Raw genomic sequence first — 23,403 nt, forward strand, 5'->3', positions numbered from 1 at the left:
TTCAGATGTACATTTACATATAAAAATAATATTTAAAAATTCTGCTTTGCTCCAGCAAAGAATTCTCTCCTCATATCTTCGGACATTGAGCCCCAGTGTGCAGGAGGGACAAGCAGAAAGGAAAAGTGCCTTTTGTCCTGTTTACGTATTGTTACAGAAACATATTTGAATATAGGTCTTGCTAGAAAGATAATTTCAGGATTTGAAAAATTAATGCAGATGGACCCTTTACAGACAAGTTTCAAACTTAGGAATTAACACTGTTCATAGACTGCAAGGAAGGGAAGGGAGGTTTCATTAAACACTGCAGTAATTTCCATTCCATTGTATCTGGTGAAGACCCTTTTTAGTCATTCAGGTGGCGGAAGAGAAAGTATTTACCTATGACATTTTAAAGAACTAGAACTTCTATTAGATCTCAGTTCTCTTCTTAAAAGTATGCTAAGTCTAATCTAGTTTCTGATTGACTGAAGTTCACAAGGCTGATCCATAAACCAAAGTAGAATAGTGCTATTCTATAATAGCACAGGAAGCCATTGCCACTCTATTTCACTAATATCCAAATAAAAACACTTGTGTGTGCCTATCAGTTATTTGGAAAAAAAGATGTTTTAATGTAACTTTGAAAAAGGATCAGTGTCTCTCTTTGTCTCAGCACTTCTTTAGGACCAGGAGATCATTATTCTATGTCAACACTCTATTCCATTGATGTGAACTCTTTACATATACCAGTATACATATGGAATATACCTTGTCATCTGAACTGTGGATGTTCACTAGCATGGCAGGAATGAAAAAAGAAGAGGGCAATGGTGTGTAAAAATGTGAGACTGGCCTGAAATAGCAAGTATACAATAGCACTGGACAAGAGGCTACATGCAAAGGCATAAGTATAATGTAGTAAACCTCTTAGAATCTGTTGACTGGCAGAATCTGTTTTGCATTATGAAACTGTGAAGGTCCTTGCAAAGGAAGTAGTAAGTAACTGAGAAAAGTAAGAAAGTAAAGCCTTTTTACAGTTGTATTAATGAGGTATTTAGTTTTTATCAATGAAGTTGCTATTCAACTTGATTGACAGATTCCCCACACTCCACCCCATGAAACTCTTTTTTGAGATGAGAGAGAATGGGGAGAAGGTCCTAGGTGTAGCTATATCTGTGGGAAGATACCAGGTTCAAAGAGAAGAAAGGGTAAAACATACAACTTCCTCTTTAGAATACTATCCTGGACATCGGAAGGAAGGGCATGGGTTCTAGTAGTTATAAGATCTTTCAACTAGGGTAGACATTCAGATAGCGGTAGAAAAAGGTGCTAAAACTAAGAGCCTCAAACACAGGTGAGCGGTACACAAAGCTTTTCTGGTATGTGACATATGTATTCCATTTCATTTTAAAGTAAAGAAAAACCTTTGAACAACCATATTTATGGAGTGGCAACTGATGACATTTATCAAAAGTGTCAGACTCAGTCTTTCCCACTCCATAAGGATAGTTGTTCAAAGGCTGTGGTTTCACAGATTTTACTGCATGTGGAATATAGTATTTTTACTTACCTTGGCAGTAACTGGAGTTCTTTGAGATATGTGGCCCCTATGTGTATTCCATTTGAGGTATGTGCGCGCTCCATTAGCCTGAAGACCAGAAATTTTTGCTAGCAATGTCCCTTGATCCAGGTCTGCATCCTTCTCCTCATGCTCCAAACTGAGAGCATAAGGGGCGGTGAAAACTGACTACCCCTCCAGTTCCTTCTGTACCACAAATAACCTTTGGAAGTATTTTCAGCAGAGGGGAAGGAGGGCACTGACAGATCCTATGCAAAGAAGGCTGGATCTTGCTCCTGCCTATTTATTGATATAATAAACTGCTGCCCTGTTGTCTAACATGATCTGAACATGTAGGGTCTGAATAAGTGGTAGAAATCGTGTGAAGGCTTCATGCAGACTGCAGAACTAGGAGGTTGATGTGTAACTGTGATTCTTGTTGGGTACCACTACCCTGTGCTACATGTTCATTCAGATGGCCTCCCCAGCCTAGTACGGAGGTGTCTGTGACCCATCTTTTCATGGGTTGGGGAGGGACGAAGAGACCCCACTACCACACACACACAGTTAATCTGTTTTCCTACCAGATAAGCTAAGTCAGAACACTGTGGGGACATGAGACTGCTTTGTCCACAACCACATGTAGATATCAGAGATGAAGTCTCAAAGAGTGTCACATACATATAAGAGGACATGTGATGTAGGAGGAAGAGACAGCATCATACTGTTGTCTGAGGGCACAGTTGAAGCTGATGATGAGCTCCTTCACAGCTTGGAATCTGTCCAGAGGCAGGTATACTTTGGCTCTGATCGAATCCAGGGTTGTTCTAATAAAATGTATAATCTGCACAGGAGCTAAAATGGACTTTTCTTTATTTACTTGGAGTCCTAATGAACATAGGACTTGGACTAAAGACAGGACTGCCCTCTGAACGTCTCGGTACAGCTTCCCCAGGAGTCGCCAGCACTTCAAGGTACCGGAATAATAGCGGCGTGCCCTGATCATTCAAAAGTGCTGCCACTACCAGTGTCACCTTTGTGAACACTCATCGCACCATCAAAAGACAGAAGGGGATCACGCCGTACTGGTAATGGTCCAAACAGAGGGTGCACTGAAGGAACCTCCTGTGTGCTAGGTGGATGTTGGTGTGGAAATAAGCATTCTTTAAATCAGGAGCTGTGAACCAGTCGCGTTTGTTTAGAGAGGGAAATATAGAGGCCAGGGTGATCATCTGAACCACAGGAGGCAGATGAAGGCATTCAGCTGTCTGAAATCTAGTATGGGCCTCCAGCCTACTTTCTTCTTGAGGATTCTTTTTCTTTTGTATGTCAACCTGAAAAGCAACATTAAAAGGTCAACATCCAAGTCTGTCATTTGCTCTGTGGCTTCAGGTGACCTGGAATAAATCAAGGCTTTCCCTTCAGAGAAAGATCTTAGAGGGCAGTGGTTCACTAGTTTGTTCCCTGGTTTGGCTGTCTTCTCCACATTCACATATCAGGCTATACTTCATTTTCCATTTGAGTAGTGGTAATTACAAACATCTGTTTGAAATTCTGATGTGGTCTGCTGTGATCCAAAGCTTTTGTGCCATGGTGAAGCTAGATGGTTGGTCTATAGGATCTGTGATCAGGCCTTGATTCTTTACCTCCATTACTTTCCCCAAAGCCTCTGCACCACTTGGTTTTTGCTGATAGTCCCAAGGTTTTGACAGCTTGGCAACTAACCAGAAAAGATTCCTGGACCAAAGGCAGCATTTTGGAGGAGTTTTGAGATCACCATAGATGAGTTTGTTATTGCATGATTGTACCCTTGTATTACTGCTGCTTCTCTTCAGTAGTAATAGTAAAATATGGGTGAAGACAGGAAGCCAGATATTCAACTGCCGAGAAAGCAAAATTACTCAAGATTGTAACTCTTTGCAATCAGCTTTCTATTTAACTAAGCGATTTCACACAACGGGGTGATTGGGCAACAAAATGGCAGATGAAATTCAATGTTGCTAAATGCAAAGTAATGCTCACTGAAAAACATAATCCCAATTATACATACAGAATGATGGGGTCTAAATTAGCTATTACCACTCAAGAAAGAGATCTTGGTGTCATCGTGGATAGTTCTCCTAGAACATTTGCTGTATGTGCAGAAGCAGTCAAACAAACAAAACAAAACAAAACAAACACCAAAATGAACAGAATGTTAGGATCCCATAGGAAAGAGTTAGGTAATACGATGGAAAAGTTCATAATTCCCCTATATAAATCCACAGTGTATGCCCACACCTTGAATAATGTTTGCAGTTCTGTTTGCTGCCCCATCTCAAAAAAATAGATTAGAATTGGAAAAAGTACAGAGAAGGGCAACAAAAATGATCAGGAGTATGGAACAGCTTCCATATGAGGAGAGATTAAAAACACTGGAACTGTTAATCTTAGAAGAGAGACAACGACTAAGGGGGAATATATTAGAGGTCTATAAAATCATTAATAGTATGAACAAATTGAATAAGGAAGCGTTATTTAACTCTTCATGTAACAAAAGAACCGGGTTGACCCAATGAAATTAATAGGCAGCAGGTTTAAAATAAATATAATGAGGTACTTCTTCATTGAATCTACATTCAACCCATGGAGAATTCATTGCCAGGGAATGCTATGAAAGTCAAACGAATAACTGTTCAAAAGAGAATTAGATAAGTTCATGAGGATAGGTCCATCAGTGGCTATTAGCTAAGATGATTAGGGATGCAACCCCATGCTGTGGGTTTCCCTAAGCCTCTGAAAACCAGGAGCTGGGACTGGATGACAGGGAATGGATCACTTGGTAACTGCCCTGTTCTGTTCATTCCCTCTGAAGCATCCGGCACCGGCCACTGCTGGAAGACAGGACACTGGGCTAGATGGACCATAGGTCTGACCCAGTACGTCGTTCTTATGTTCTTAAGATGGAGACCAAGGTGGCTGTCTACAAAGTGTGAGCATCTGTCCCCCAACTGGTCCAAACTAGTTTGTGGATTATATTGTTCCTAGTTTTTAATCTTGGTATATTCATCTTGGAGAAGAGGAAATATCTTGAGTAGAATATTTTCCCTTGTGCTGAAGCAGTATCAGTTCCATGGCTTACAGATGGAGCAGGACTCTACTTCCTTTCTGAGCATCTTCTTCTGAGAGGGGTCACTGAAGAGGGACATGGAAGGGGATTCTGAAGGGAGAACAGACAGGAACTCTGTCATATCACCAGTAGTGATAACCTCTAGAACCCATCTGTTTGACGTTATTCGGTGCCATGCTGAGAAAAAGTGAACTAGATGACCTTCAAATAGGGTGCAGGAGTCCTGTGTATGTGTCAGAGGCCTGATTCTTGGCTTCTGAAAGCCCCATGAAAAGGATTTCCTGGTGGGAGGCTAGGGCTGGAAGGAGAATGAAGAGGAGAAGTTCTGCTTACTGGGTTGTAATCTTTGGTGTTTGCTAGGAACTCATAAATCCTTTGATGGTAGAATGGTTATGGGGCTGGACGCTGCCTGTAAGACTGAGGTTTAGGATACTTCCTCTGTGGCCCCAGGGTATAGATTCCCAGAGAGTGAAGAATTGCTCATGGGTCTTTAAGGGTATGTAACAAATTTATCTTTTTTCATGCTGAATAGGTTATTTCTCTCAAGAGGCAGATCCAGAGGCACAGTAGATTGGACTTTTGGTAAATATGGAGGATTGGAGCCATGAATCCCTTCTCATAATTATAGATGCTGCCATTGACTAGGAGGCTAATTAATTAATACAACCATATTTCAACTTTAAAGCTTGGTTCTATTTCACTAAATGGAACTGTACACTCAAAGTGAAGTTCTTTCTTCAAAAGAGGTCTACACATTTGGCCTTCTTACCTGTGGGTGTAAATCTGGCTTGATGCTGCTTGTCACTTTTGGTGACAGCCTGCAACACTACAGAGTTCGGAGTATGAAAAGTAAGTAAGTATTCCATCTCTTTCAATGGTACAAAATATTTCTTCTCTGCTCTTTTCAGAGTGACAGCACAAGTAGCTGGAGTATTCCAGACCATTCTGGTTGGTTCTAAAATGGCTTCATTAATAAGCAGTGCCTCCTTCCTCGGACCAGCTCTTTGGAAGATATCTATCAGCTCATGAGTGATGTCCTGCATTTTATCCAGAGGTATTGCAGCGTGTCTGCAATTCTCCCAAGGTGGTCTTGGAACTGCCTATAGTCAGGTGGTGATGGTGATTGTGTGATCACCTCATCTGATGAGGACAATGATAATCATCCCACCAGGGTGAATGGTTCCAGCTATATGGGTTTCTCCTCTTCTTCAGAGTGTTCCTGATTAAGATGAGGTTCTTTCCCAGGTGGCAATCCTGCCTTGCCTCTCATTGAGATCTCAAAAATTTGGGAGTCACAAAGACGGATCTCAGGGACACTAATAAGGCTAGTGCGAGGGATAATAGAGGTAATGGGGTGGATTCCAGAGAGGAGGGTACCATTGGTGCTGAGGTGGGCAGTCCTTCCTATGAGAATATGAAGGCACCCATGATATTTTGGAGACTCTGTCAGGGCTGACTTCCTGCCTCGTTAAAGCTGGTGAAGCTCTCCCGCTAATTCCAGACTAAGTGGAAGAAAATAAGGCCTCTATGTTGATGGGCGGCGCCATCAGTACCAGGTCTCATTATGTATTGGTTGGCTGATAGTACAGGAGAGTGGTGAAGTGATGGTGTCAGGAGGTCCGTGGTTAGGACCGGATCTGACAGTATCAGCGATTCCAGATCTGCAAAGATGGTAAGGTCCTCCGGGATAGAGTATCTAGTCTGTTGATGGAGAGTGGACCCAGTTTCTGTCCCTTAGCAGTGCTGGTTTCAGAAGGACAGTGGTTTTCAGTAACAACGATTTCTTATCTCTTCATGCTGGTACCATCAGTGTAGGATGTGTCCATGTTCTTCTTTCCATTGTCACTACCAGAGATAGGTCTGTCCCTTTGGCTATCAACTGTTTTGGGGGACTCTTGATTCTCCCTGTCAAGGAACCAGTACCATGCTCCTTAGGAGTTCCAGACACATCCATATCAAGGTGTGGGGTCTTACTGACCTAGAAGTTGTCAGCAAGGAGGTCCTCTTTTTCGGTGAGGACTTGGCAGGAGATTTCGCACGTGTCTTGTGAGAGTGTTTGCTTTTACCCTCCTCATGTCTCTGTTTGGAAGAGTCCTTAACTCTGCCCTGAGCAGCCCTGGAGGCGGAGACCACCATGATCAAAGGGGTGCTTCTCAATGCTTCTGTCTGATGTGCAGAAGAGTGTGATGGGCCAGAATAAGACTGAAGTCTCACACAATTGTCCATCAGGAATCTTGAAAGCCTGAATTCATGAGACTGATGGGTTCAGCAAGGAAAGCAAGGGCAGATACTACACTTAGAAGGATTATGAGCTTCCCCAAGGCAATAGAGGCATGCAGTGTGGAAGTCGGTGACCAGGAAGACCCAGGGATAGGACTTGCACACCCTGGGATCTTGGGCATACAGGGCACCCCCATATGGGGGGAGGGGTGTTTGTGTGGGGGTGCCCCCAGACCTCTGAACTACTTTAACTACACTATCTAAAACTGCTAAAACTTAACAGTATCTGATTTTTTGAACAGGAACACTAGCTAAAGCTACGGACACTAGAGAAGTTCTGTCTCAGACCACATGCAGTAGAAAGGAACTGGAAAAGTGGTAGGTCTGCACCACCCCTTATGCCCTTGGTTCAGAGTGGGAGGAGGAGAAAGGCGCAGCTCAAGCAAAAAATCTGCCCATCTCAGGTGCATGGAACACATATGCACCTCGACTGGAATACACTTAGTGACCATCACTCAAAGAACTCTAGCTTACACACACGTTTATCTTCAATGGTATGCAGTCCAAACATTTGGGATTACTTGGCCTCATACCACTGTGATTCTTAAAATAGACCCCAGCCATAATAGTTGACACTACACAAATCTGGAATCAAAATGCACTTTCATGTAATTAATTTTTTTTTTTAAAAAAGAAAAAGATAAAAAGTTGAGTTTTGCACTGGAGCAGCTTCACCACTTGAGGCAGAGTGTCTCTCTCCATGTACAGAAGGGACTTCCCTTACAAAATGAGTCAAAGATGTAATCCTGGATTGGGTCTAGTTTCATCAAATCATTAGATACATGTTAGTAACTAGTAACTCTAACAACTGCTATACTTCTACCATCAACAATCTCAGAGCACAGAGGCTCATCAACATTCCATTTATCTGGTCAGATTCTTCTTATAAATTTTTATACTGAATATCAATTTCAGATTTTTTCTCATTCAACCCCATTAAAATAGGGGCGCTAAATAGATTAAATTACAGAAAGGATAAAAAAGCAAGATAATAGCAATTGCCATCCTGGATCCATTAGTCCAATGTCCTGTCTCCAAGAGCATCCAGTTCCAGATGCCACAGAGGCAGGTGCAAATCACAACAGTAGTCAAATGTACAATTATCTCCCGCCATGAAGGTTTCATTCTAATCTCTAATAGTGAGAGATTGGTTTAAACGCTGATGCATGAGGATTTTGTATCCCTTCCAAAACTCTGTTTGTATTAACTGTTATAACTCTGGATATTCTGGTTATCCATCTAAATGTCCGCTCTCTCTGAGTCTCACTAAATTCTTGCACCAGTGACAAGTTGATGCACAATATCCTCATGGATCACCTTTGACTCATCAATATCTTGAGAATCCCACTCTCACAGAAACTGCACACCTCTACATCATTTGCAGAATCACAGGACCAGCGGATTATGAAGTGGGACTCCTCCCACAGCACAAAGCAAGTAGCCTTTCCCAGTGAGCTTAACATGCAGTTTTTGCCAATTATTGAAGCAAGCCGTGACAGGTAAAAGCAGGAAGAAAATGTCTAGGGAACAGAACTGTATAAAGGTTAGGGGCAGCACGGGCAATATTGGTTGCAAAAGCAGTCAAGCAAAGATAAACATAAAAAAGGATAATCACATATAATTGAACAGAAGGCAGTAAATGACAAGGGTAAAGACAACAATAATATAATGTTTCAGCATTACAGTAGCAATGGGCATTCCATGCATTTTCTGCACTGTCTCACAACACTTCATTGATAGATACATACATAGCTGAACATCAACATATTCAAAAGACAGATGCCACAGCAAAAGGACAAACTTTTCAGTTCTCTCTCTGGGAACTAGATTTCTTATTTGGATAACTGTTTTTATTTAGATACACCTTTTATTTTTTCTCTTTCTGAATTAACTTCAATATTTAAAACAGGGATTAGCTGAATACATTGAGACTGTAACTGTTGAGAGTCTGTATTTTCTCCCTGTCTCTCTGTGAAGAGCTGCACATATCCATGGCTTAATCACTGTGCATTCAGTAGAAAGTTGGCCCTCTAGCTGGGTAAGTTAATCATAGTGATATCCTAGGTGAGGCAAATGTCCTATTTAATCCCAGACTGCTATTTTAAAATAGTAAACAACAGAGGTCTACATTTGGTTCATCCACTGTTAAATTCAGATTTTTACTCTGTTGGGTTACAAAACCAGCGATGTGAAGGGGAGGGAAAAGGAGAGACTGGGCTAACACAACAAAGGGGAAAAGGAGATGTTGCCTGGTGAATGAGTAAGAAAGAGCACTGAGAGAAGCAGCCACCTGTTTTGTGCATGCACAACTGCCAGCAAACACTAGCTGCAGCTCAGCTATATTTCTTGCCTCCTGAAGGAAAGATGCAGGTCAGCAGCTGCCATAGGGAGACAGGGCTAGAAATGTATGTACTGTACTGTACAGTAAAGTACTGTACTACTCTACAAGCTTTTATTGCTCTATATTTTCCAGTTTGTCTAAAGCATGATATTCTAAACCAATGCAAAAGGGATTCAAAACGGTCTACACTATAGCAGTCATTTCCAAATTTCGTGTCCATCTTTTCACAGATATAGAAATATGCTGGACAGTTATAGTACAATATGAGAGAGATAAGGTGCAAGCTTGTCTCTCTCACCAACAGAAGTTGGTCCACTAAAATATATGATTTCACGCACCTTATCTCGCCAATATATTGGGACCAAAATGGATACAACTACACTACATAGTACTATATGGACATTACAGCTACATCACCTGAAAATAAATGCTTGCCCTTTACATTTTAGCTGTGTAGAGGTGCACACTTGAGGATTGGAGTCCAGTGATTTTCAGTGAAGGGCTCCTGTCTGTGGATGAACTCACTCTCTCTAGAAGTCAGCCAGTTTGCTGACCTCAGGGTACAGTACAAGATATCTTGGGTAAAGCATTTGTTTGACTATGGACCATTGCTGAGTTATTTACTAAGTTTGCTTTTGGCAATTCAGGCAGAGGGGATTTTTGTGTGGGGGATCTATTGTAGTCACTTATATTATTGTCCTTTATCAGGTGCCATGGTAAAAAGTACATAAAAATACTAAGACAATTAGGGTAGATAACTGAACTGAATTTGGGCCAAACTATTTCATTCACAAACAATGCCAGTGTGGGCCATTTCAACTGGTGTCAGAATAGCAAAAAGTTTCCCCAAAGTAGTAAGTTAAAAAAAAAAAGAAAGCAATTGACTATTTTTAGGAACAGTATAATGGAAATGCAGACACCACACTTCTGCGGCAATTAGGTTGCGTTAAAGATGTCAGTAGCACTTTACTTTAAAAAGTACATATTTTAACAAAAGTATTATGCAAATTAATGCAAAGCAATGCAATATTAGTAACACACACACACACAAAGGTGAGTCACTTCTGAGCTTCCCAACCTGTTAGCACTCCTCCATCTGCAACAGCAGCCCTAGGCAAACATTTTAATTTCCTGGGGCTCTTCAGTGTGCTGCTGCTGTAGTTTGGCTTTGCCAGCAATTTATAAGGCATTATGATTGGTGCAGTGCTTTGCAATTCTACCTGTAATAGTCACACTCTACCTTCCAAGAGGGCACCCTAACTTGACTTCTTCTACAAATTGACAATCTCTATAGCTGTGACAACAGCTATGCTATGCCAGGCTTGCAGCTCCTATAATTGCTGCTTCAACCCTGATGGATGTAGCAGCTCCTTAGCTTGCACCTTTTGGTTTTGCTAAGTAGCCCACCTTCCTCCCAGCAGGAGATTAGTGTGCCATCACCCATTACACCTTCTTGTGAGCGAATGCACCCATGACATGAACTGCAACAACTCATCTGTCTCCACAAAACATTTCAGCAAGCTGTAGGGCCTGCGCATATGAAGTCTGGCAGAGAATTGGATCACACCGTGCATATTATTTTAGGATACTTTTTAATTTTTTTTACATTTTTCGTTTGCAATGTCAGTCTCCACAACGAGTGGGGGGAAAAAAGCAGGTCATGACTGGCCCCACATCCAAGTAACAGCAGAATTATTCGAGAAGAATCTTTGACTAACAGGGCAAAAACTATCTGCTAATGAATGTGGCTGACAACAGAGAAGTAAATAATGTACCTGCCAACAAATAGAGGTGACTGTCCAATGATTTCCAAAGCATACTAGCTACATAAAGAAACTTCTTGCTTTCCAGGCACATCCTGTATGAGTCTGATCTGATCCAAAGCCCACTGAAGTCAATGCAAAGACTCCCATTGATTTTAATAGGCTTTGGATCAGGCCCTAAATCTTTATCCCTATTCTCTCTCTCATTTATATTTTACTTATATACACACACACACACACACACGACTGGTAGAGAAAGGACACAGAGCAGCTAAAGCAGTATAAGTGCCTGCCTATATACAACTCATTCACACTAATGTGCGTGTGTATGTACATACATATTACACACACACACACACACACTCTGTCTGACTCTCTGTTAAAACCGTGAACGAATTACTGCATACTGAAATGAAGGTTTGGATAAAACAAACTTTTAAATATTCAGGTTAGTGAAGGAAATGCAAAAACCCTCTGCTGGTTTTAATCGAGAAGTTATTTATTAGTAGGGAAGAAAAGCAAACAAATACACCTTGTCGGGTACTGGACATTTAGCTACTGGTTTCAAAATTGGGTCACATTTTTATGGTTTAAATATTTTTGAAATGTTGACAGGCATGGAAGCAGCCCACCCAAAAGAAATAAGTTCAGATCAGGAAGAGCAGTTCCTCAAGGAGGATGCTGTAATCCATCAACATTCACCTGCAGAAGCACTCTGCAGAATATGTACTTTATTCATGAATGTTGGTAGCCACAAATCTAGAGGGACAGATAGCTAAGCTGGTCACCAGTGTGGTGATGTTGAAACAAAACTGCCTGCCAAAAGATAGTGTCAGGTTTCCTAAATAGTAGATTTCTATTAATTTGTATTGCAACGACACCACTACACTGCCCTACTACTTTTCTTTCTAAACCAATCAGCTGTTATTTTATGATCCACAGAAATGTGCTGCTAGCCAGTTGTTGTAAATAATAAAGAAAAAATTAAAAGATGAAGTCTATTAGACCACCATGCAAATCACCTTGTGCTGATAAGCAATATATTCAGACAGTCGCCACCTGCCTCATTCCAAATGGGATAAACTCTGGTGAGATTTTTTTGGATGGAACATCACAAAAAGTTAACTGAACTGCTCAGATTCTCACCAAGTCAAGGAAGCACTGAAATGGTACAACCTCAGGTATCAATTAAACCCAAGTCTTTCCTCATAAGCTCAAGTAGTACATGATTGGCTCTAGAGATATGCCACATTACTGAAGGACCATTTAATAGCCACATACTCCATCCCACTCCCATTCCCATTTAGTTTGGGTGGGAGGTGACGACCTTGAATGTTTTATTTAAAGCTCTGACCACTGTGAATTTATGAAGTTAATGAGCAGCAATATTGCCCGTGTTACCACAGACCCATCACCCTCCTTGAAATGAGCAGATTGATCTTCCCAGGTCAAGCCCCCCATGATTAAAGCACCTCCCTGTGCTGGCAGTATTGAGAACAGGGACTGTACCATCCGGCGTTGCCTGCTGACGGGGTTTTTTACATTTGACGTAATCGTGGTCAACTGGAGTGGCTGTGTAAGGTGGGGATGTCAGACCTGGACCAGAGGATGAGGGGAGGGAAGTCCCAGGGCCTGGTACTGTTCCAGCAGAAGAGTGAGAGTCTTCATCAATCATGCAAGTCTTTTCCCTGGGTAGATGGGAAGAAGACAAAAATGAAAAGGAAGAGTATTAGCATAGTCAGTGTCTATGTAAATTAAATGGAAACAGACTGCTCCTCTTGCATCATTATCTTCTGTATATAATCAAATCTATGAGCAACATCAACAAGATGGATTTTCACCATAAGACACAGGAAAGAAATGAAAAAGGGCAAACTGGATCCCCATCAATGGTTTGTGTCAAGACATCTTACTTTATAGCCATTAACAAACCAAAGCTAGAGGGCTCCTGTCAATAAATTAAGCTGGACTTTTAAGTAAAGCATCTGCTAATTAATCAAAAATAATGGTTTCACCAGTGTATCCAAAGATGAGCTTGTCCCCGTCTCTTGTTAACCTTCCTCCTTACATTGTGCCTATATATTGCAGAGATCTCAGAAAAATCAATAATGTAAGTTCTATGATGTGGAACACTAGATGTCATAAGAGTGAGTTAAAGTCTTAACAATTTGGGGCTTCTGTTGGTTTACAGCACATTCATTGTTACTGTAATAGTTTGTGGCACACCTGTTTTGAATCTATGTAGATGTCTACACAAATAATAATCTTTACATTAAAAGCCTACTTGTTGTGGAAAAAGCATGTTTTCAGAGTATTTTCTGGAAGTTAGCACTCACTTTTCTGTAACTTTTGGAGTGTTCTTCTCTTCACCCCTGGCAAATGGTCCCTCAGAAGCCTCCTTCATGAAAGTAAGTAATATCTCCGCATCCACCCCAGAGTCTGGCTTCCCCACAAGTTTCAGAATAGAGGCATGAAGCCGGAAGTAAACCTAGGAAAACAAAACACAGTCCATTAAATCAGAAGAGAGCTCAGAATTCTGAAACTAGTTCCAAGAAGTAGGCCCTGCTCTACAAAAATTTCTGAGATTTGCAGAGCAAGTTATTTGCTGTCACATGTACCCCATCAGGACATTTCCTGTCCATCCCAGTCAAGTAAACGGCACAGGTTTTCAGAACAAAAATGTGCTCCCTCCAGGCAATGGAATGAAGCAATGAGGACAGACATGGGAGGAGGTCATTGGATACATACTACAGCCAGTGTCCTTAACAAGCTGCACCATGGATGCAGAGGGTCTGTGACTACTACATCAGCCCATGGGCTCATGCCCTGCCTCTGGGCGAGGGGATGGATTTCACCCCAACCACCTATATTTCAACCTCAAAGTCTGACTGATGAGTTTTATGTGGGTAAAGCGAATTTGACTCTTATTAAATAAGTGATAAATAATAGCATTATCTGATACCAGTACCATACCTATAAACTGGCTTTATAATGCAAGCATTTAGGAATTCCATTTGATTCCTGGTTTTTGCCTTGAATATATTTCCATCTCGAAAGTACAATGCACATCTATTGCCACTACTCTAATAATAATGATTATCGTTATTTCAACTAATGGGAGAAAAAACAAAATTTTAAAACACAGAGGTTTAAAACCAGAAAATGGTGTCTACTGGTTAAACTATGCATGTGTGGCAACATTTTCAACACACTGAAAACATGGTAACAGCTGTTAAATTCTGATTCAGTTTAGTTAGTAGACCTGGCACCAAGCTTTTGTGTGTGTTTTTCCATTTTACCTCTAATGCCTCCATGGCCAGTTCTGGTGGGTTATGGTAGTGAATCTTCTTTGGATACCTGGCAGCTTCTTCATGGAGGTAGTGACCTGCCTGTTTGTAATGAAGCAGATAGACAGCTGGAGACTGCTTTTGCTTCTCTGCAATCTTTCCCAGCATGTAGTGAATAAGCCACTCTTCTTCATCTCCATCTCCCTCACAGCGAGATGCCGAAGTAAAGCAGAGTTTGGCTGTCTCCAACATGCTGTCTCGACGCTCTTCCATCTGCAATGGGACAAGATGCTGAAAACATGAGTTCACCCTTAGCTGGGATGAACAATGTTGAAATTTATTCTGCTGCATATGAAAGTTCACAAAAGCAATAGGTTATTTAAAAATCCTTTGGATTTAATGGCAGAGCATATAAAATGTATCCAACTACCCAAATGGCTTCTGAAAACTCATAAAATGTGGTGCATATGAATCTGTGTTTCATTCGGTTAAAGGCCTTCTTACATTAATGACTCAAATAAAGTGGTAAGAAAAAAAATGTATAAATGTAAAACACTTGTGGAGAAATTAACAGACAGTGATTCTGTTTCTTTTCCATCATTGTAAGCAATTCTCTCAACACATATATTTAAAAATAAGAATTAAGGATATTTACCTAACTCTGCAACTAATAGTCTACTAGAACACAGGCCATTAGAATTCACAAAAAAATACATTTTATAATAGTTGGTAAGAATCTGATTTTGAGCCTCATAAGCAAGGCAGCAGTATTGATTTTTACAAAATGAAACAGCATAAATTAAGGTTAGCCTTCCCCGAGGATGAACTAAAAAATATTTAAGAATATAAAGTAATGACAGCGTCTTAAGTACTGTCTGGAAACGTGTTGCTTTATTTTACAGAGTTTAAATATAATGTTAAATATTAATTATGAACTTGAACAGAAAATATTCTTGAAACACATCTGCCCCCTTTTACATAATTAATTTAAGAAGAATCCCTTTGATTATGGTTTGGTATACAACAACAGTGGTTTTGTGTTTGTTTTTAAACCGATATATCCCTAAAAGGGAGAATCATGCTGTTCTAACTCACCTTTTGTTACACTGAAAGCTTAGCCTTTTCAAAGGTTTATACCTTTATAACACATTCATTTTAAAAAGAAGAGTGAAATCGTTTAAAAAAAAATTCTGATTTGGTGCATGGAAACTTAAGTTGGCTGGTCTGTACCCACATTATAACTCTGTTACAAATGGTAACTAAAGTATTGTCCATTCAATTCCTTAATAAGTACCTTACTGTGATAGGTTTACAAGACAGTAACGAGCATGTTTTTATTGTGAAGAATGGCATGGACTGTAATGACTTGAGGCTTCAAGGTAATTAATTCTGGAGTTCTTAGATTTCATTACCAAGTAATCTTTAGAGATGTAATAACACACTGTTACATGGCAGTCCACAGTAAACCTTGTATGGTTACAATGTAACTAAGAGCAGTAACATAGTCAAGAGCCTTCTTTTCTTATGTGTGTAAAGCTCTGCACACTTCTATGGTGGTACTACATATATAAATACAGAATGGGAAGGTGGTAAATATTCAAACCTGGGAACATTCAAAACTGAGAAAGGTGAAAATGTAATTTAATCTCCTCCCATTAACATTTGGGATGCTAACACCTCGAGAGCTTTGGAAGAGATGGGAGTAGAGGTGCTAGCAAATGTTTATACTCTTAAAATTACTCTAATATCAACATCACCATGTCCTATGGTTCTCACCTCTCAATAACTACATCACAATTTGTATGTGGCCAACTAAAAAGATGAATCTGTCTAACTACAAAATCGCAAATAAATAAATAACTAATTCTGGCACTGTTGTATCCGAGAACTCATGCCAATCAGGCACAATTTTGCTAGGAAAGAGCCCTGGATTTCTTTCCCTTTCTACAATGACCACCTTCCCAAATTATCGTTAGAAGAGGCAAGAAATCTAAAAACAGGATCCAAAAAATTGATTTGGTGTAATCTCCTTGGTTAGGTGTCTGACCTTTCACCATTAGTTTTAATATTTCATGAATAAATAGGAATTGAGAAGTTGAGATCCTGAACACGCTAAGATACTTTTCATAGCATCCACTAAAGAGCAGCAAAAACCTGGATGAGTAAATTTGACTGTATGTTTATTTTGTTTTTCTGGGAGGCACAGAGATTCACTGAAGTTAGCCTTCATGAATTCAAATCAACTCAGCGCATTTTCCACAAACATGTTTGTTTAGAGATGCTATTTCAGTAGATCATCTGTTGCTATGGAGTATGGCTGCTGACAGCCACCACTTTGTTTATAATCCAAATTATCAACAGCTCATATAATGTTCATTTTGCTTCATGGGAACACCCTTGTTCACTTCTGATTGTTTTACTGCAAGACAAAAATCTGAATTCCAACCCTTGGGGCAAATTTGCTCTAGAAAACATTTTATATACAAAGGCAAATTGCAAAGCAAAAATTTAAGTCCAGATTTATTTGTTAAGCTCCGCACTAACCAAGTTGTGGGAGACATTCAACGTTATAATTAACCTTTTAGACGTTCTTTCCCCACCTTAGTGGAACCTTTTTATAACCTCTTGATTCACTGAAGACATGCCAAAATGCATCATTCTGTGACATCACAAATACCATGAATTGTATTGAGACATCTGGGATAGCTTCCATGAACCAAGATCTACCAAGAGGGCCGAACACCACTCTGTGTTGAACATCCCTCAGAACTTCCTTAATGGGGGCATTCAACACAGAAATTCAGCTCAAGTTTTTATTTTTCTTTGCAGTTCACCTAACTCAGGATTAGAGCCTCTTAGAGACTTTTGAATAAAAGACAAGAAGAATGACTATGCCTCTTGAGATACGTTTTCTCTGAACATGGGATCCTCCCAAGACCCATGTTTTCCAAATGAGATTTTCAGCTCCTTTTGTGCCTAGCTCAAGAAGTGTTGAAGAAAATGATTCACTACCTTGAGTTAACTGAGAGTTTGGTTTTCACACATCTAGCACTGTGTGATCACAAAATGGTATTTTTAAAATTCTGACAATATAAAAGATTACAAAATAACCAATTAACTTTCAGTGCAGTTAAGTTATCAGGCAGTCCTAACTCTTTCCTGCTTTCAGGACACAAACACCTTCCATTTCACAGTATTACTTTAATGGATCTCTTCAGAAACTCAAGTAATGGCCATTTGGTCTTCATCTGTAGCGATACTGGGTGGAACAATGGTCTTTAAGACAGTGCTTCATTTCTTAAATTGATTAATTCATATCTCATTCCGCAAGTAAAACCCCAGTAAGATTTAGGAGAAGATATGCCTCTGAACAAACTACATGGAAAAGCATGGGGGAGAGATTCAAAACAAACTCTGATTGGCTCGCGTTGCATGCCTCTTATTGCAGTCTGAACACAGCAAGTAATTCTATGATTTCCAAATCTCTCCAGTGACATACTATGCTCCTGAGCGAGACAAGTACTCTTTATACTGATTCACTTCAAGGTGCTCATCTTATTCACTGAGAAGCCATCTAACTTTCAGTTAGAAAGATCAACTAAGCCATATATCCCTACATGATTCCTGATGCTTAAAGTTATCTAAAAAAAGTCTCTCTCTGTTTCCAGAGATTGTGATTTATCTACTTGTCTGCAACAGGATATTTTAAGACCTTTTTTCCACTCAGCTCATGTAAGAAAGTTCATTTTAATTTCACACAGTGGTTCACACCAGTACTGTTTCTTTGAGTCTCCTCTTCCATATTTTGTCTGGCATATTCTTTAGTTACCTTTGCTGGAAAAGTAATTACGGTTTAACTTCATGCTGAGGAATAGGATTCAGAGCACATTTTCTCAGAACCTTTGCAGGATGGACGAGAGCCTTCGAGAAGGCAAGAGGAGAAGGTGTTCTCATTGCACCTTCTCTTCCATTCATATACTGGGGAACTTTAGATTTTCTTGAGTATTTAACAGCTCACAGACCAGAGACAATTCACCTTCTTTTTTTTTCCTTCAAATTTCCATTCCTTCACTGTAATCTGATACTTGAGAGTCAGGATGGAAGATAAATGCATCAGTCAGAAAGAGGGGGATACAACACTGTCTATATCTAGTGACCCAAGTTTATAAAGATTAAAGTTGCTTTTCTGCCTTGGATCAGCAGAAAATTTCACAGTCAAGATAATTTATGCATGGCTGTTGGTCAGGGGTCAATTATCACGTAAATTACTTCCTTGAAAATGCTATTGAGATGTTTGTCATTGAACAGTTTTGATCATGAGCTTAAGTAAATAACCCAAATGTAACAAAAAGAGAACCCTCATTATGACACAAGAGAAATGATGATGTGTGGGCACAAATGTGAGCTGCCCAATTTTCTGGTCTTTTGCCTATTTAAAAAGAGGTGTTTCATCTTATTCTGAAGTCATTTGTATGAAGTTTAGTAACAGGGAAAGTAAATGTATTGTAGATACTTGCAGTTCATTACAAATTCATAAGTATTTGGCTTTTTTCCTGCTGGTTCTGCCATTTTTGAGTGATCTTTGGAGGAAGAGTCTAAGTAGGCTCAAATCTCAGACAGACTAATTTTGAGAAGAAACTAACAAAATTTCAAAAAGTGCTCACGCTGGCAAGTTACATGTTTATTTTTACTAGAGCTGGGTGGAAGCTGTGACTAGCAATGCTGCTAAGTCACCATGCAGTGTAGCAATTCCACACCAATAGTACTGAATGCTTTAATCAGAAACATTATAAGATTTAAATATGCATTTCAAAAAGTTCACACAGCTCTAACTTAGACCCCCACCTGCTGCACAACTTCAGGGGGAAGTTCTAACTTCCACTGCTTCAGCTGTCGGGATGCAAAAGAGTGCAGGGCATAGGAAATGGTGCCATATTCTATCCAGAGAGAGAGATTGGAGCTGTCGATCTCCAGGGCTCGTTTAAAGCAGTTGAGGACGGGAGTAGAGTGCTTCCAAATGGGGCCATCGCTCTTCAGTTCATTGGAGTTCAATTTGTCCTGAATTCGACTTGCTCTAGCCAGCGCCATGCCAGCCCAAGAATCAAACCTATGCACGAAAGAACAAACGCGGCAAATAAACTACTCGCTGCAAAGCATTTTGAATCACGAGTGTGATTATTCCTTTTACTATTTCTCCAGATGTTTCCTTCTTACATCACAGGCTTCTCCAAAACAATAATCCCGCTGCACATCCTCCCACGGTGGTGACATTCTGAGAGACACTGTACACATCACCTTTCATCCTAGCCTCTAAACATTATCAAATCTTGTCTAACAGACAGCCCGGTATTCACAACAACATTTTGGATGGCAGGACTGGATGGCACTCGGTCTTTACTATCATTATACTTTTTTGATGGAAACATGACTTAGTAGGAACCAAAAAATCTCCCTCCAGGAAAATGTTGATGTATGTGTAGTGGGGCAGTCACCACGCTTCAGCTCAGAAACGGTTAAAACCCAGCCCTTGGAGGGGGCTGGGAGCCAATCAGAAAAGGCTGGGAGGCAGCCAATCAGGGCTTGCCAAGCCAGTATAAAAGAAGGCAGACCAGAAAGGGTAGCCAGTCTCTCTCCAGCCTTGGAGAGAGAGATGGACCTGGCTCCTGGATAGAGAAAAGGGTACCTTGGACAGTGCAGTTCTGGGGAAGGGCAGGAGGAGGTAGGGAAGCACCAGTCTGGCAAACCCGCAGGCAGAGGCCTTGCTTTCAGGGCCGGAGGAGGTACTAGGGCTGTGGGGAAGAGCCAGGGAAGGAAGCAGCAGCAGGTCCAACCCCCTTGCCGATGATGAACGGCCATTTCAGACTGCAGTTTGCCCTTGAGGGAAGGGGTAGATGAAGACTGGCAGTAGGTCACTGAGGTGAGGTGGGCTTAGGGGACTGAGGTTCCCCAGGAAGGGGATGACCCCTGGGTCTGGGGGCAGGGCTGTGGTGCAGTACCCCAGAGAAGGGGCACCGAGGGCTGGGGTGGGGATGCGGGGCCTGAAGTACAGTGGTGGAGATTGAAAGGAAGCAGGTACCAGTAGGGAGACACCAGCCAGCAGGAGGCGCTCCGGAGCTGGAAGAGCTAATTCCCGAGGTAACCAGCAGGAGGCGCTGCGGCAGTGAGTGCATGCCATGCTATGGTAGGGTAAAAGCTACCTTGCGATGAATTACCTCAAGATTCAGCACTATGCTTATAAGTAAGGTTAAGATTTTGTCACAGTTATTTCAGTAAAAGTCACTGACAGGTCACAGACAATAAACAAATATTAATAAAAGTCTGCAACCTGTCCATGACTTTTACTAAAAATCACCAGCAGGAGGGGATTGATTGCCCCTGCTGCTGTGGGGGGAAAAGCTCCAGCCCCGACTGCCAAGAGTGGGACTGACAGCCCTGTCTGCTGTGGGGAGGACAGCTCCAGCCCTGGCCTGCAGCCCCTGTGGAGGGGGCTGAAGCTGAAGAAGTCACAGAGGTCCATTAAAGTCAGGAAATCCATGACCTCCGTGACTAAATCATATCCTTACTTATAAGTGACAGTAAATTCAAGGGTATTCTCCACATTGGATGAACCCAAATTGCTAAAACATTTTAGCAATGGTATAGAGCTTCCACTTTTTAATGGTGGTTTTTTACATTTTTAATGGTATAGAGCTTCCACTTTATATACACTGTGTGTATATAAAGTCTGCTGCAGTTTCCACGGTAAACATCTGATGAAGTGAGCTGTAGCTCACGAAAGCTCATGCTCAAATAAATTGGTTAGTCTCTAAGGTGCCACAAGTACTCCTTTTCTTTTTGCGAATACAGACCAACACGGCTGTTCCTCTGAAACCACTTTTTAATGTGATTCTAGCACCAGATGGTTAATCATATTTATAATACTTTTAAGTTTCTGCTTACCAACATTGACTAAAACTTCACTCCATGCCAGATTGAAAGGTGATCTGAAGACCCACATTCCATGGGGTTTTAAAAATTAGATATTTTGAAAAGATAATGTGCTAAGTAACTGGGGTGAAAATACAATGTTGCTATATAAGATATTCCTTGCTGGATAATTAATTGTAACAAATTAATGCAGCCTGTGAAGCAGAATTTTAAAGTGACACTCTCAAATGCTGACAGGCTTTACTCCTCCCCCTCCAAAAAAAATCATCATTTTGTATTAAATGTTCCTGCCGTTTTATCATAAGCCATCAAATCAAGATTTCAACACTTGAAAAATCCCAGTTCCTAAACTGGAAGACTCAACCATGACCAACCATTGATGCTAGGTTTGTTCTGACTGCAGATTTACACATATAACTTTGTTCTGTGCCTACAATCTCCCTGTTGCTTTGTTATATGACTTAATTTAACAATATTTTTGCTCTTCAGAATAAGTTTTAGTCAACTTCAATCCCTTTGCCATCGCATTAGAAGGAAGCTGGTAGGAAAAAGCCTAATTTGCATGTCCTAGGTTTATCGATTGGTATTTTAAGATTATTACAGCTCATTTTTTGGAGGAATTTTAAAATAGAAAATACAATTTTTAAAATGAGGGACTGTGAAGCTTATTCACCTTAGAAAGAATCCCTTTGAGATGGTGAAGACTGAAAAGGCAGACAAGAGAAATATTTTTGAGTTTAACTAGTGGTCATCAGAACAATACAGCTCTGTCCATTTTGACCCATTTTAGAGCACCTCTCTGCCAGCAAATCTAAAACTTAAAAAACCCAGCCCAAGCAGCTAATCCATCGAGAGAGGTATGTGTTTGTCTTATGCAGTTAACCACTGACATATAGTTTCCATTTCTCACTGCCCCAGGGAAACCAATGAGCAAAAGAAAGTCAAGTCAGTTATCATACCTCTTGCTCTTCCTAATTATAATTCAATTTCTTCCACTCTCTCTGAATTCTGGTCATTTCAGAAACCAAAAAGAAAATGTCAAATAATTGATAATTAATAATAGGGTTTTTTCCCCAAAATGCTCCTTAAGATAAACTTACTTCTAATAATAAACACCAGAAAGTTTTCTTTCTTTCCAAACAGAACAAAACCCCTGATTTGTCCCTCATTTCAGCACTGATAAACTGAAGGGAATGAACAACACTGACCTGTTTGGACAAATACAGATGTCATGCATGTAGAATTTAATGGCCTTAGATTGCTCTTTATTCTTGAAGTGGTAGTCTGCCAGGAGGTAATACAGCTCAGTCACCACTGGAGGAGAGTAGTCTGCACCCTCTGGGAGAGATGGTACCTGAACACAGAAAACCTTAGATGACTCAGGAACATATTTTAAAATAGCTCTGTATATACTACTTCCCCACATCCCTAAATCTATCCATATTCATCTACATTGTACCTCTTCCTTGTAAAACTATAAGCTTTGGAAAGGCCATTCTAACCCAATTAAAATGTGATTTTTGTGAGCATTGAATGTCAAATCAGACACCACCCAACTGTGAAAATGAAACAATATAGCCATTTCCTTCCCTTGAAGTTTTTTAAACACAACTAACTGTACCTTGCTGAAGGTTCCTTCAATATAGCCAGAGACATCATCTAGGCTTAACATGGGCTTGTCTGTTCGAGGAACAATCGTAGCAATCTTCTTCAGAAGGTTGGCCAGATCAGCAGATACAGTGCTGGTTTTGTAGCTATCAAACTCAGGGAGGGTTTTGGGCTTAAAATATTCAAACATGAATAACGCATCTTCCCACATCAGATCCACCTTAAGGGAAGAGGGTGGGAGAAAGAGAGAGCGAAATTATCTCAAAGTCAAAAGCTAGGGACATTTTTTAAGAATAGGATAAAAAAAAACATTACATCAGCTGAAAACCAGTGCAACCTTCCCAGAATGGAACACCCAAAGGCATTATTAAGATATAATGTTCATCACAGTGATTACAGGCTAAGGCTCTCAACTGTAACTTAACAAATGTTTTTAATAAGGATAGCTTTACTTGGAAGAGTTGGAGAGTCTGCTTAGACCTGCCTGGGAAACAGGAGATTTGGAGACTGACATGGAGGATGTGAGAAGAGATAGAAGGAAAGAGCTA

The 23,403-nt window shown here is 40.5% G+C and overlaps 1 protein-coding gene across 8 annotated transcripts in view; it reads right to left on the reverse strand.

The window, feature by feature from the left end:
• Nucleotides 1-23,403, reverse strand: part of CABIN1 (calcineurin binding protein 1) — a 204,077-nt gene that overhangs the window by 133,991 nt on the left and 46,683 nt on the right. For 5 of the 8 annotated variants that reach the window (XM_075120259.1, XM_075120258.1, XM_048822125.2 and 2 more), the window contains 6 exons: nucleotides 22,869-23,075; nucleotides 22,456-22,601; nucleotides 19,166-19,427; nucleotides 14,333-14,611; nucleotides 13,370-13,521; nucleotides 12,543-12,721 (listed from right to left, as the gene is read on the reverse strand). In XM_075120259.1, coding sequence (XP_074976360.1) covers nucleotides 12,543-12,721; nucleotides 13,370-13,521; nucleotides 14,333-14,611; nucleotides 19,166-19,427; nucleotides 22,456-22,601; nucleotides 22,869-23,075 — 1,225 coding nt within the window. The remainder of the gene's footprint in view (nucleotides 1-12,542; nucleotides 12,722-13,369; nucleotides 13,522-14,332; nucleotides 14,612-19,165; nucleotides 19,428-22,455; nucleotides 22,602-22,868; nucleotides 23,076-23,403) is intronic. The other 3 variants (XM_075120262.1, XM_075120260.1, XM_075120261.1) reach the window with 3 other exon arrangements.

Source organism: Caretta caretta, chromosome 15, assembly GCF_965140235.1.
Source record: "Caretta caretta isolate rCarCar2 chromosome 15, rCarCar1.hap1, whole genome shotgun sequence".
In the NCBI taxonomy this organism is placed as follows: domain Eukaryota; kingdom Metazoa; phylum Chordata; order Testudines; family Cheloniidae; genus Caretta; species Caretta caretta.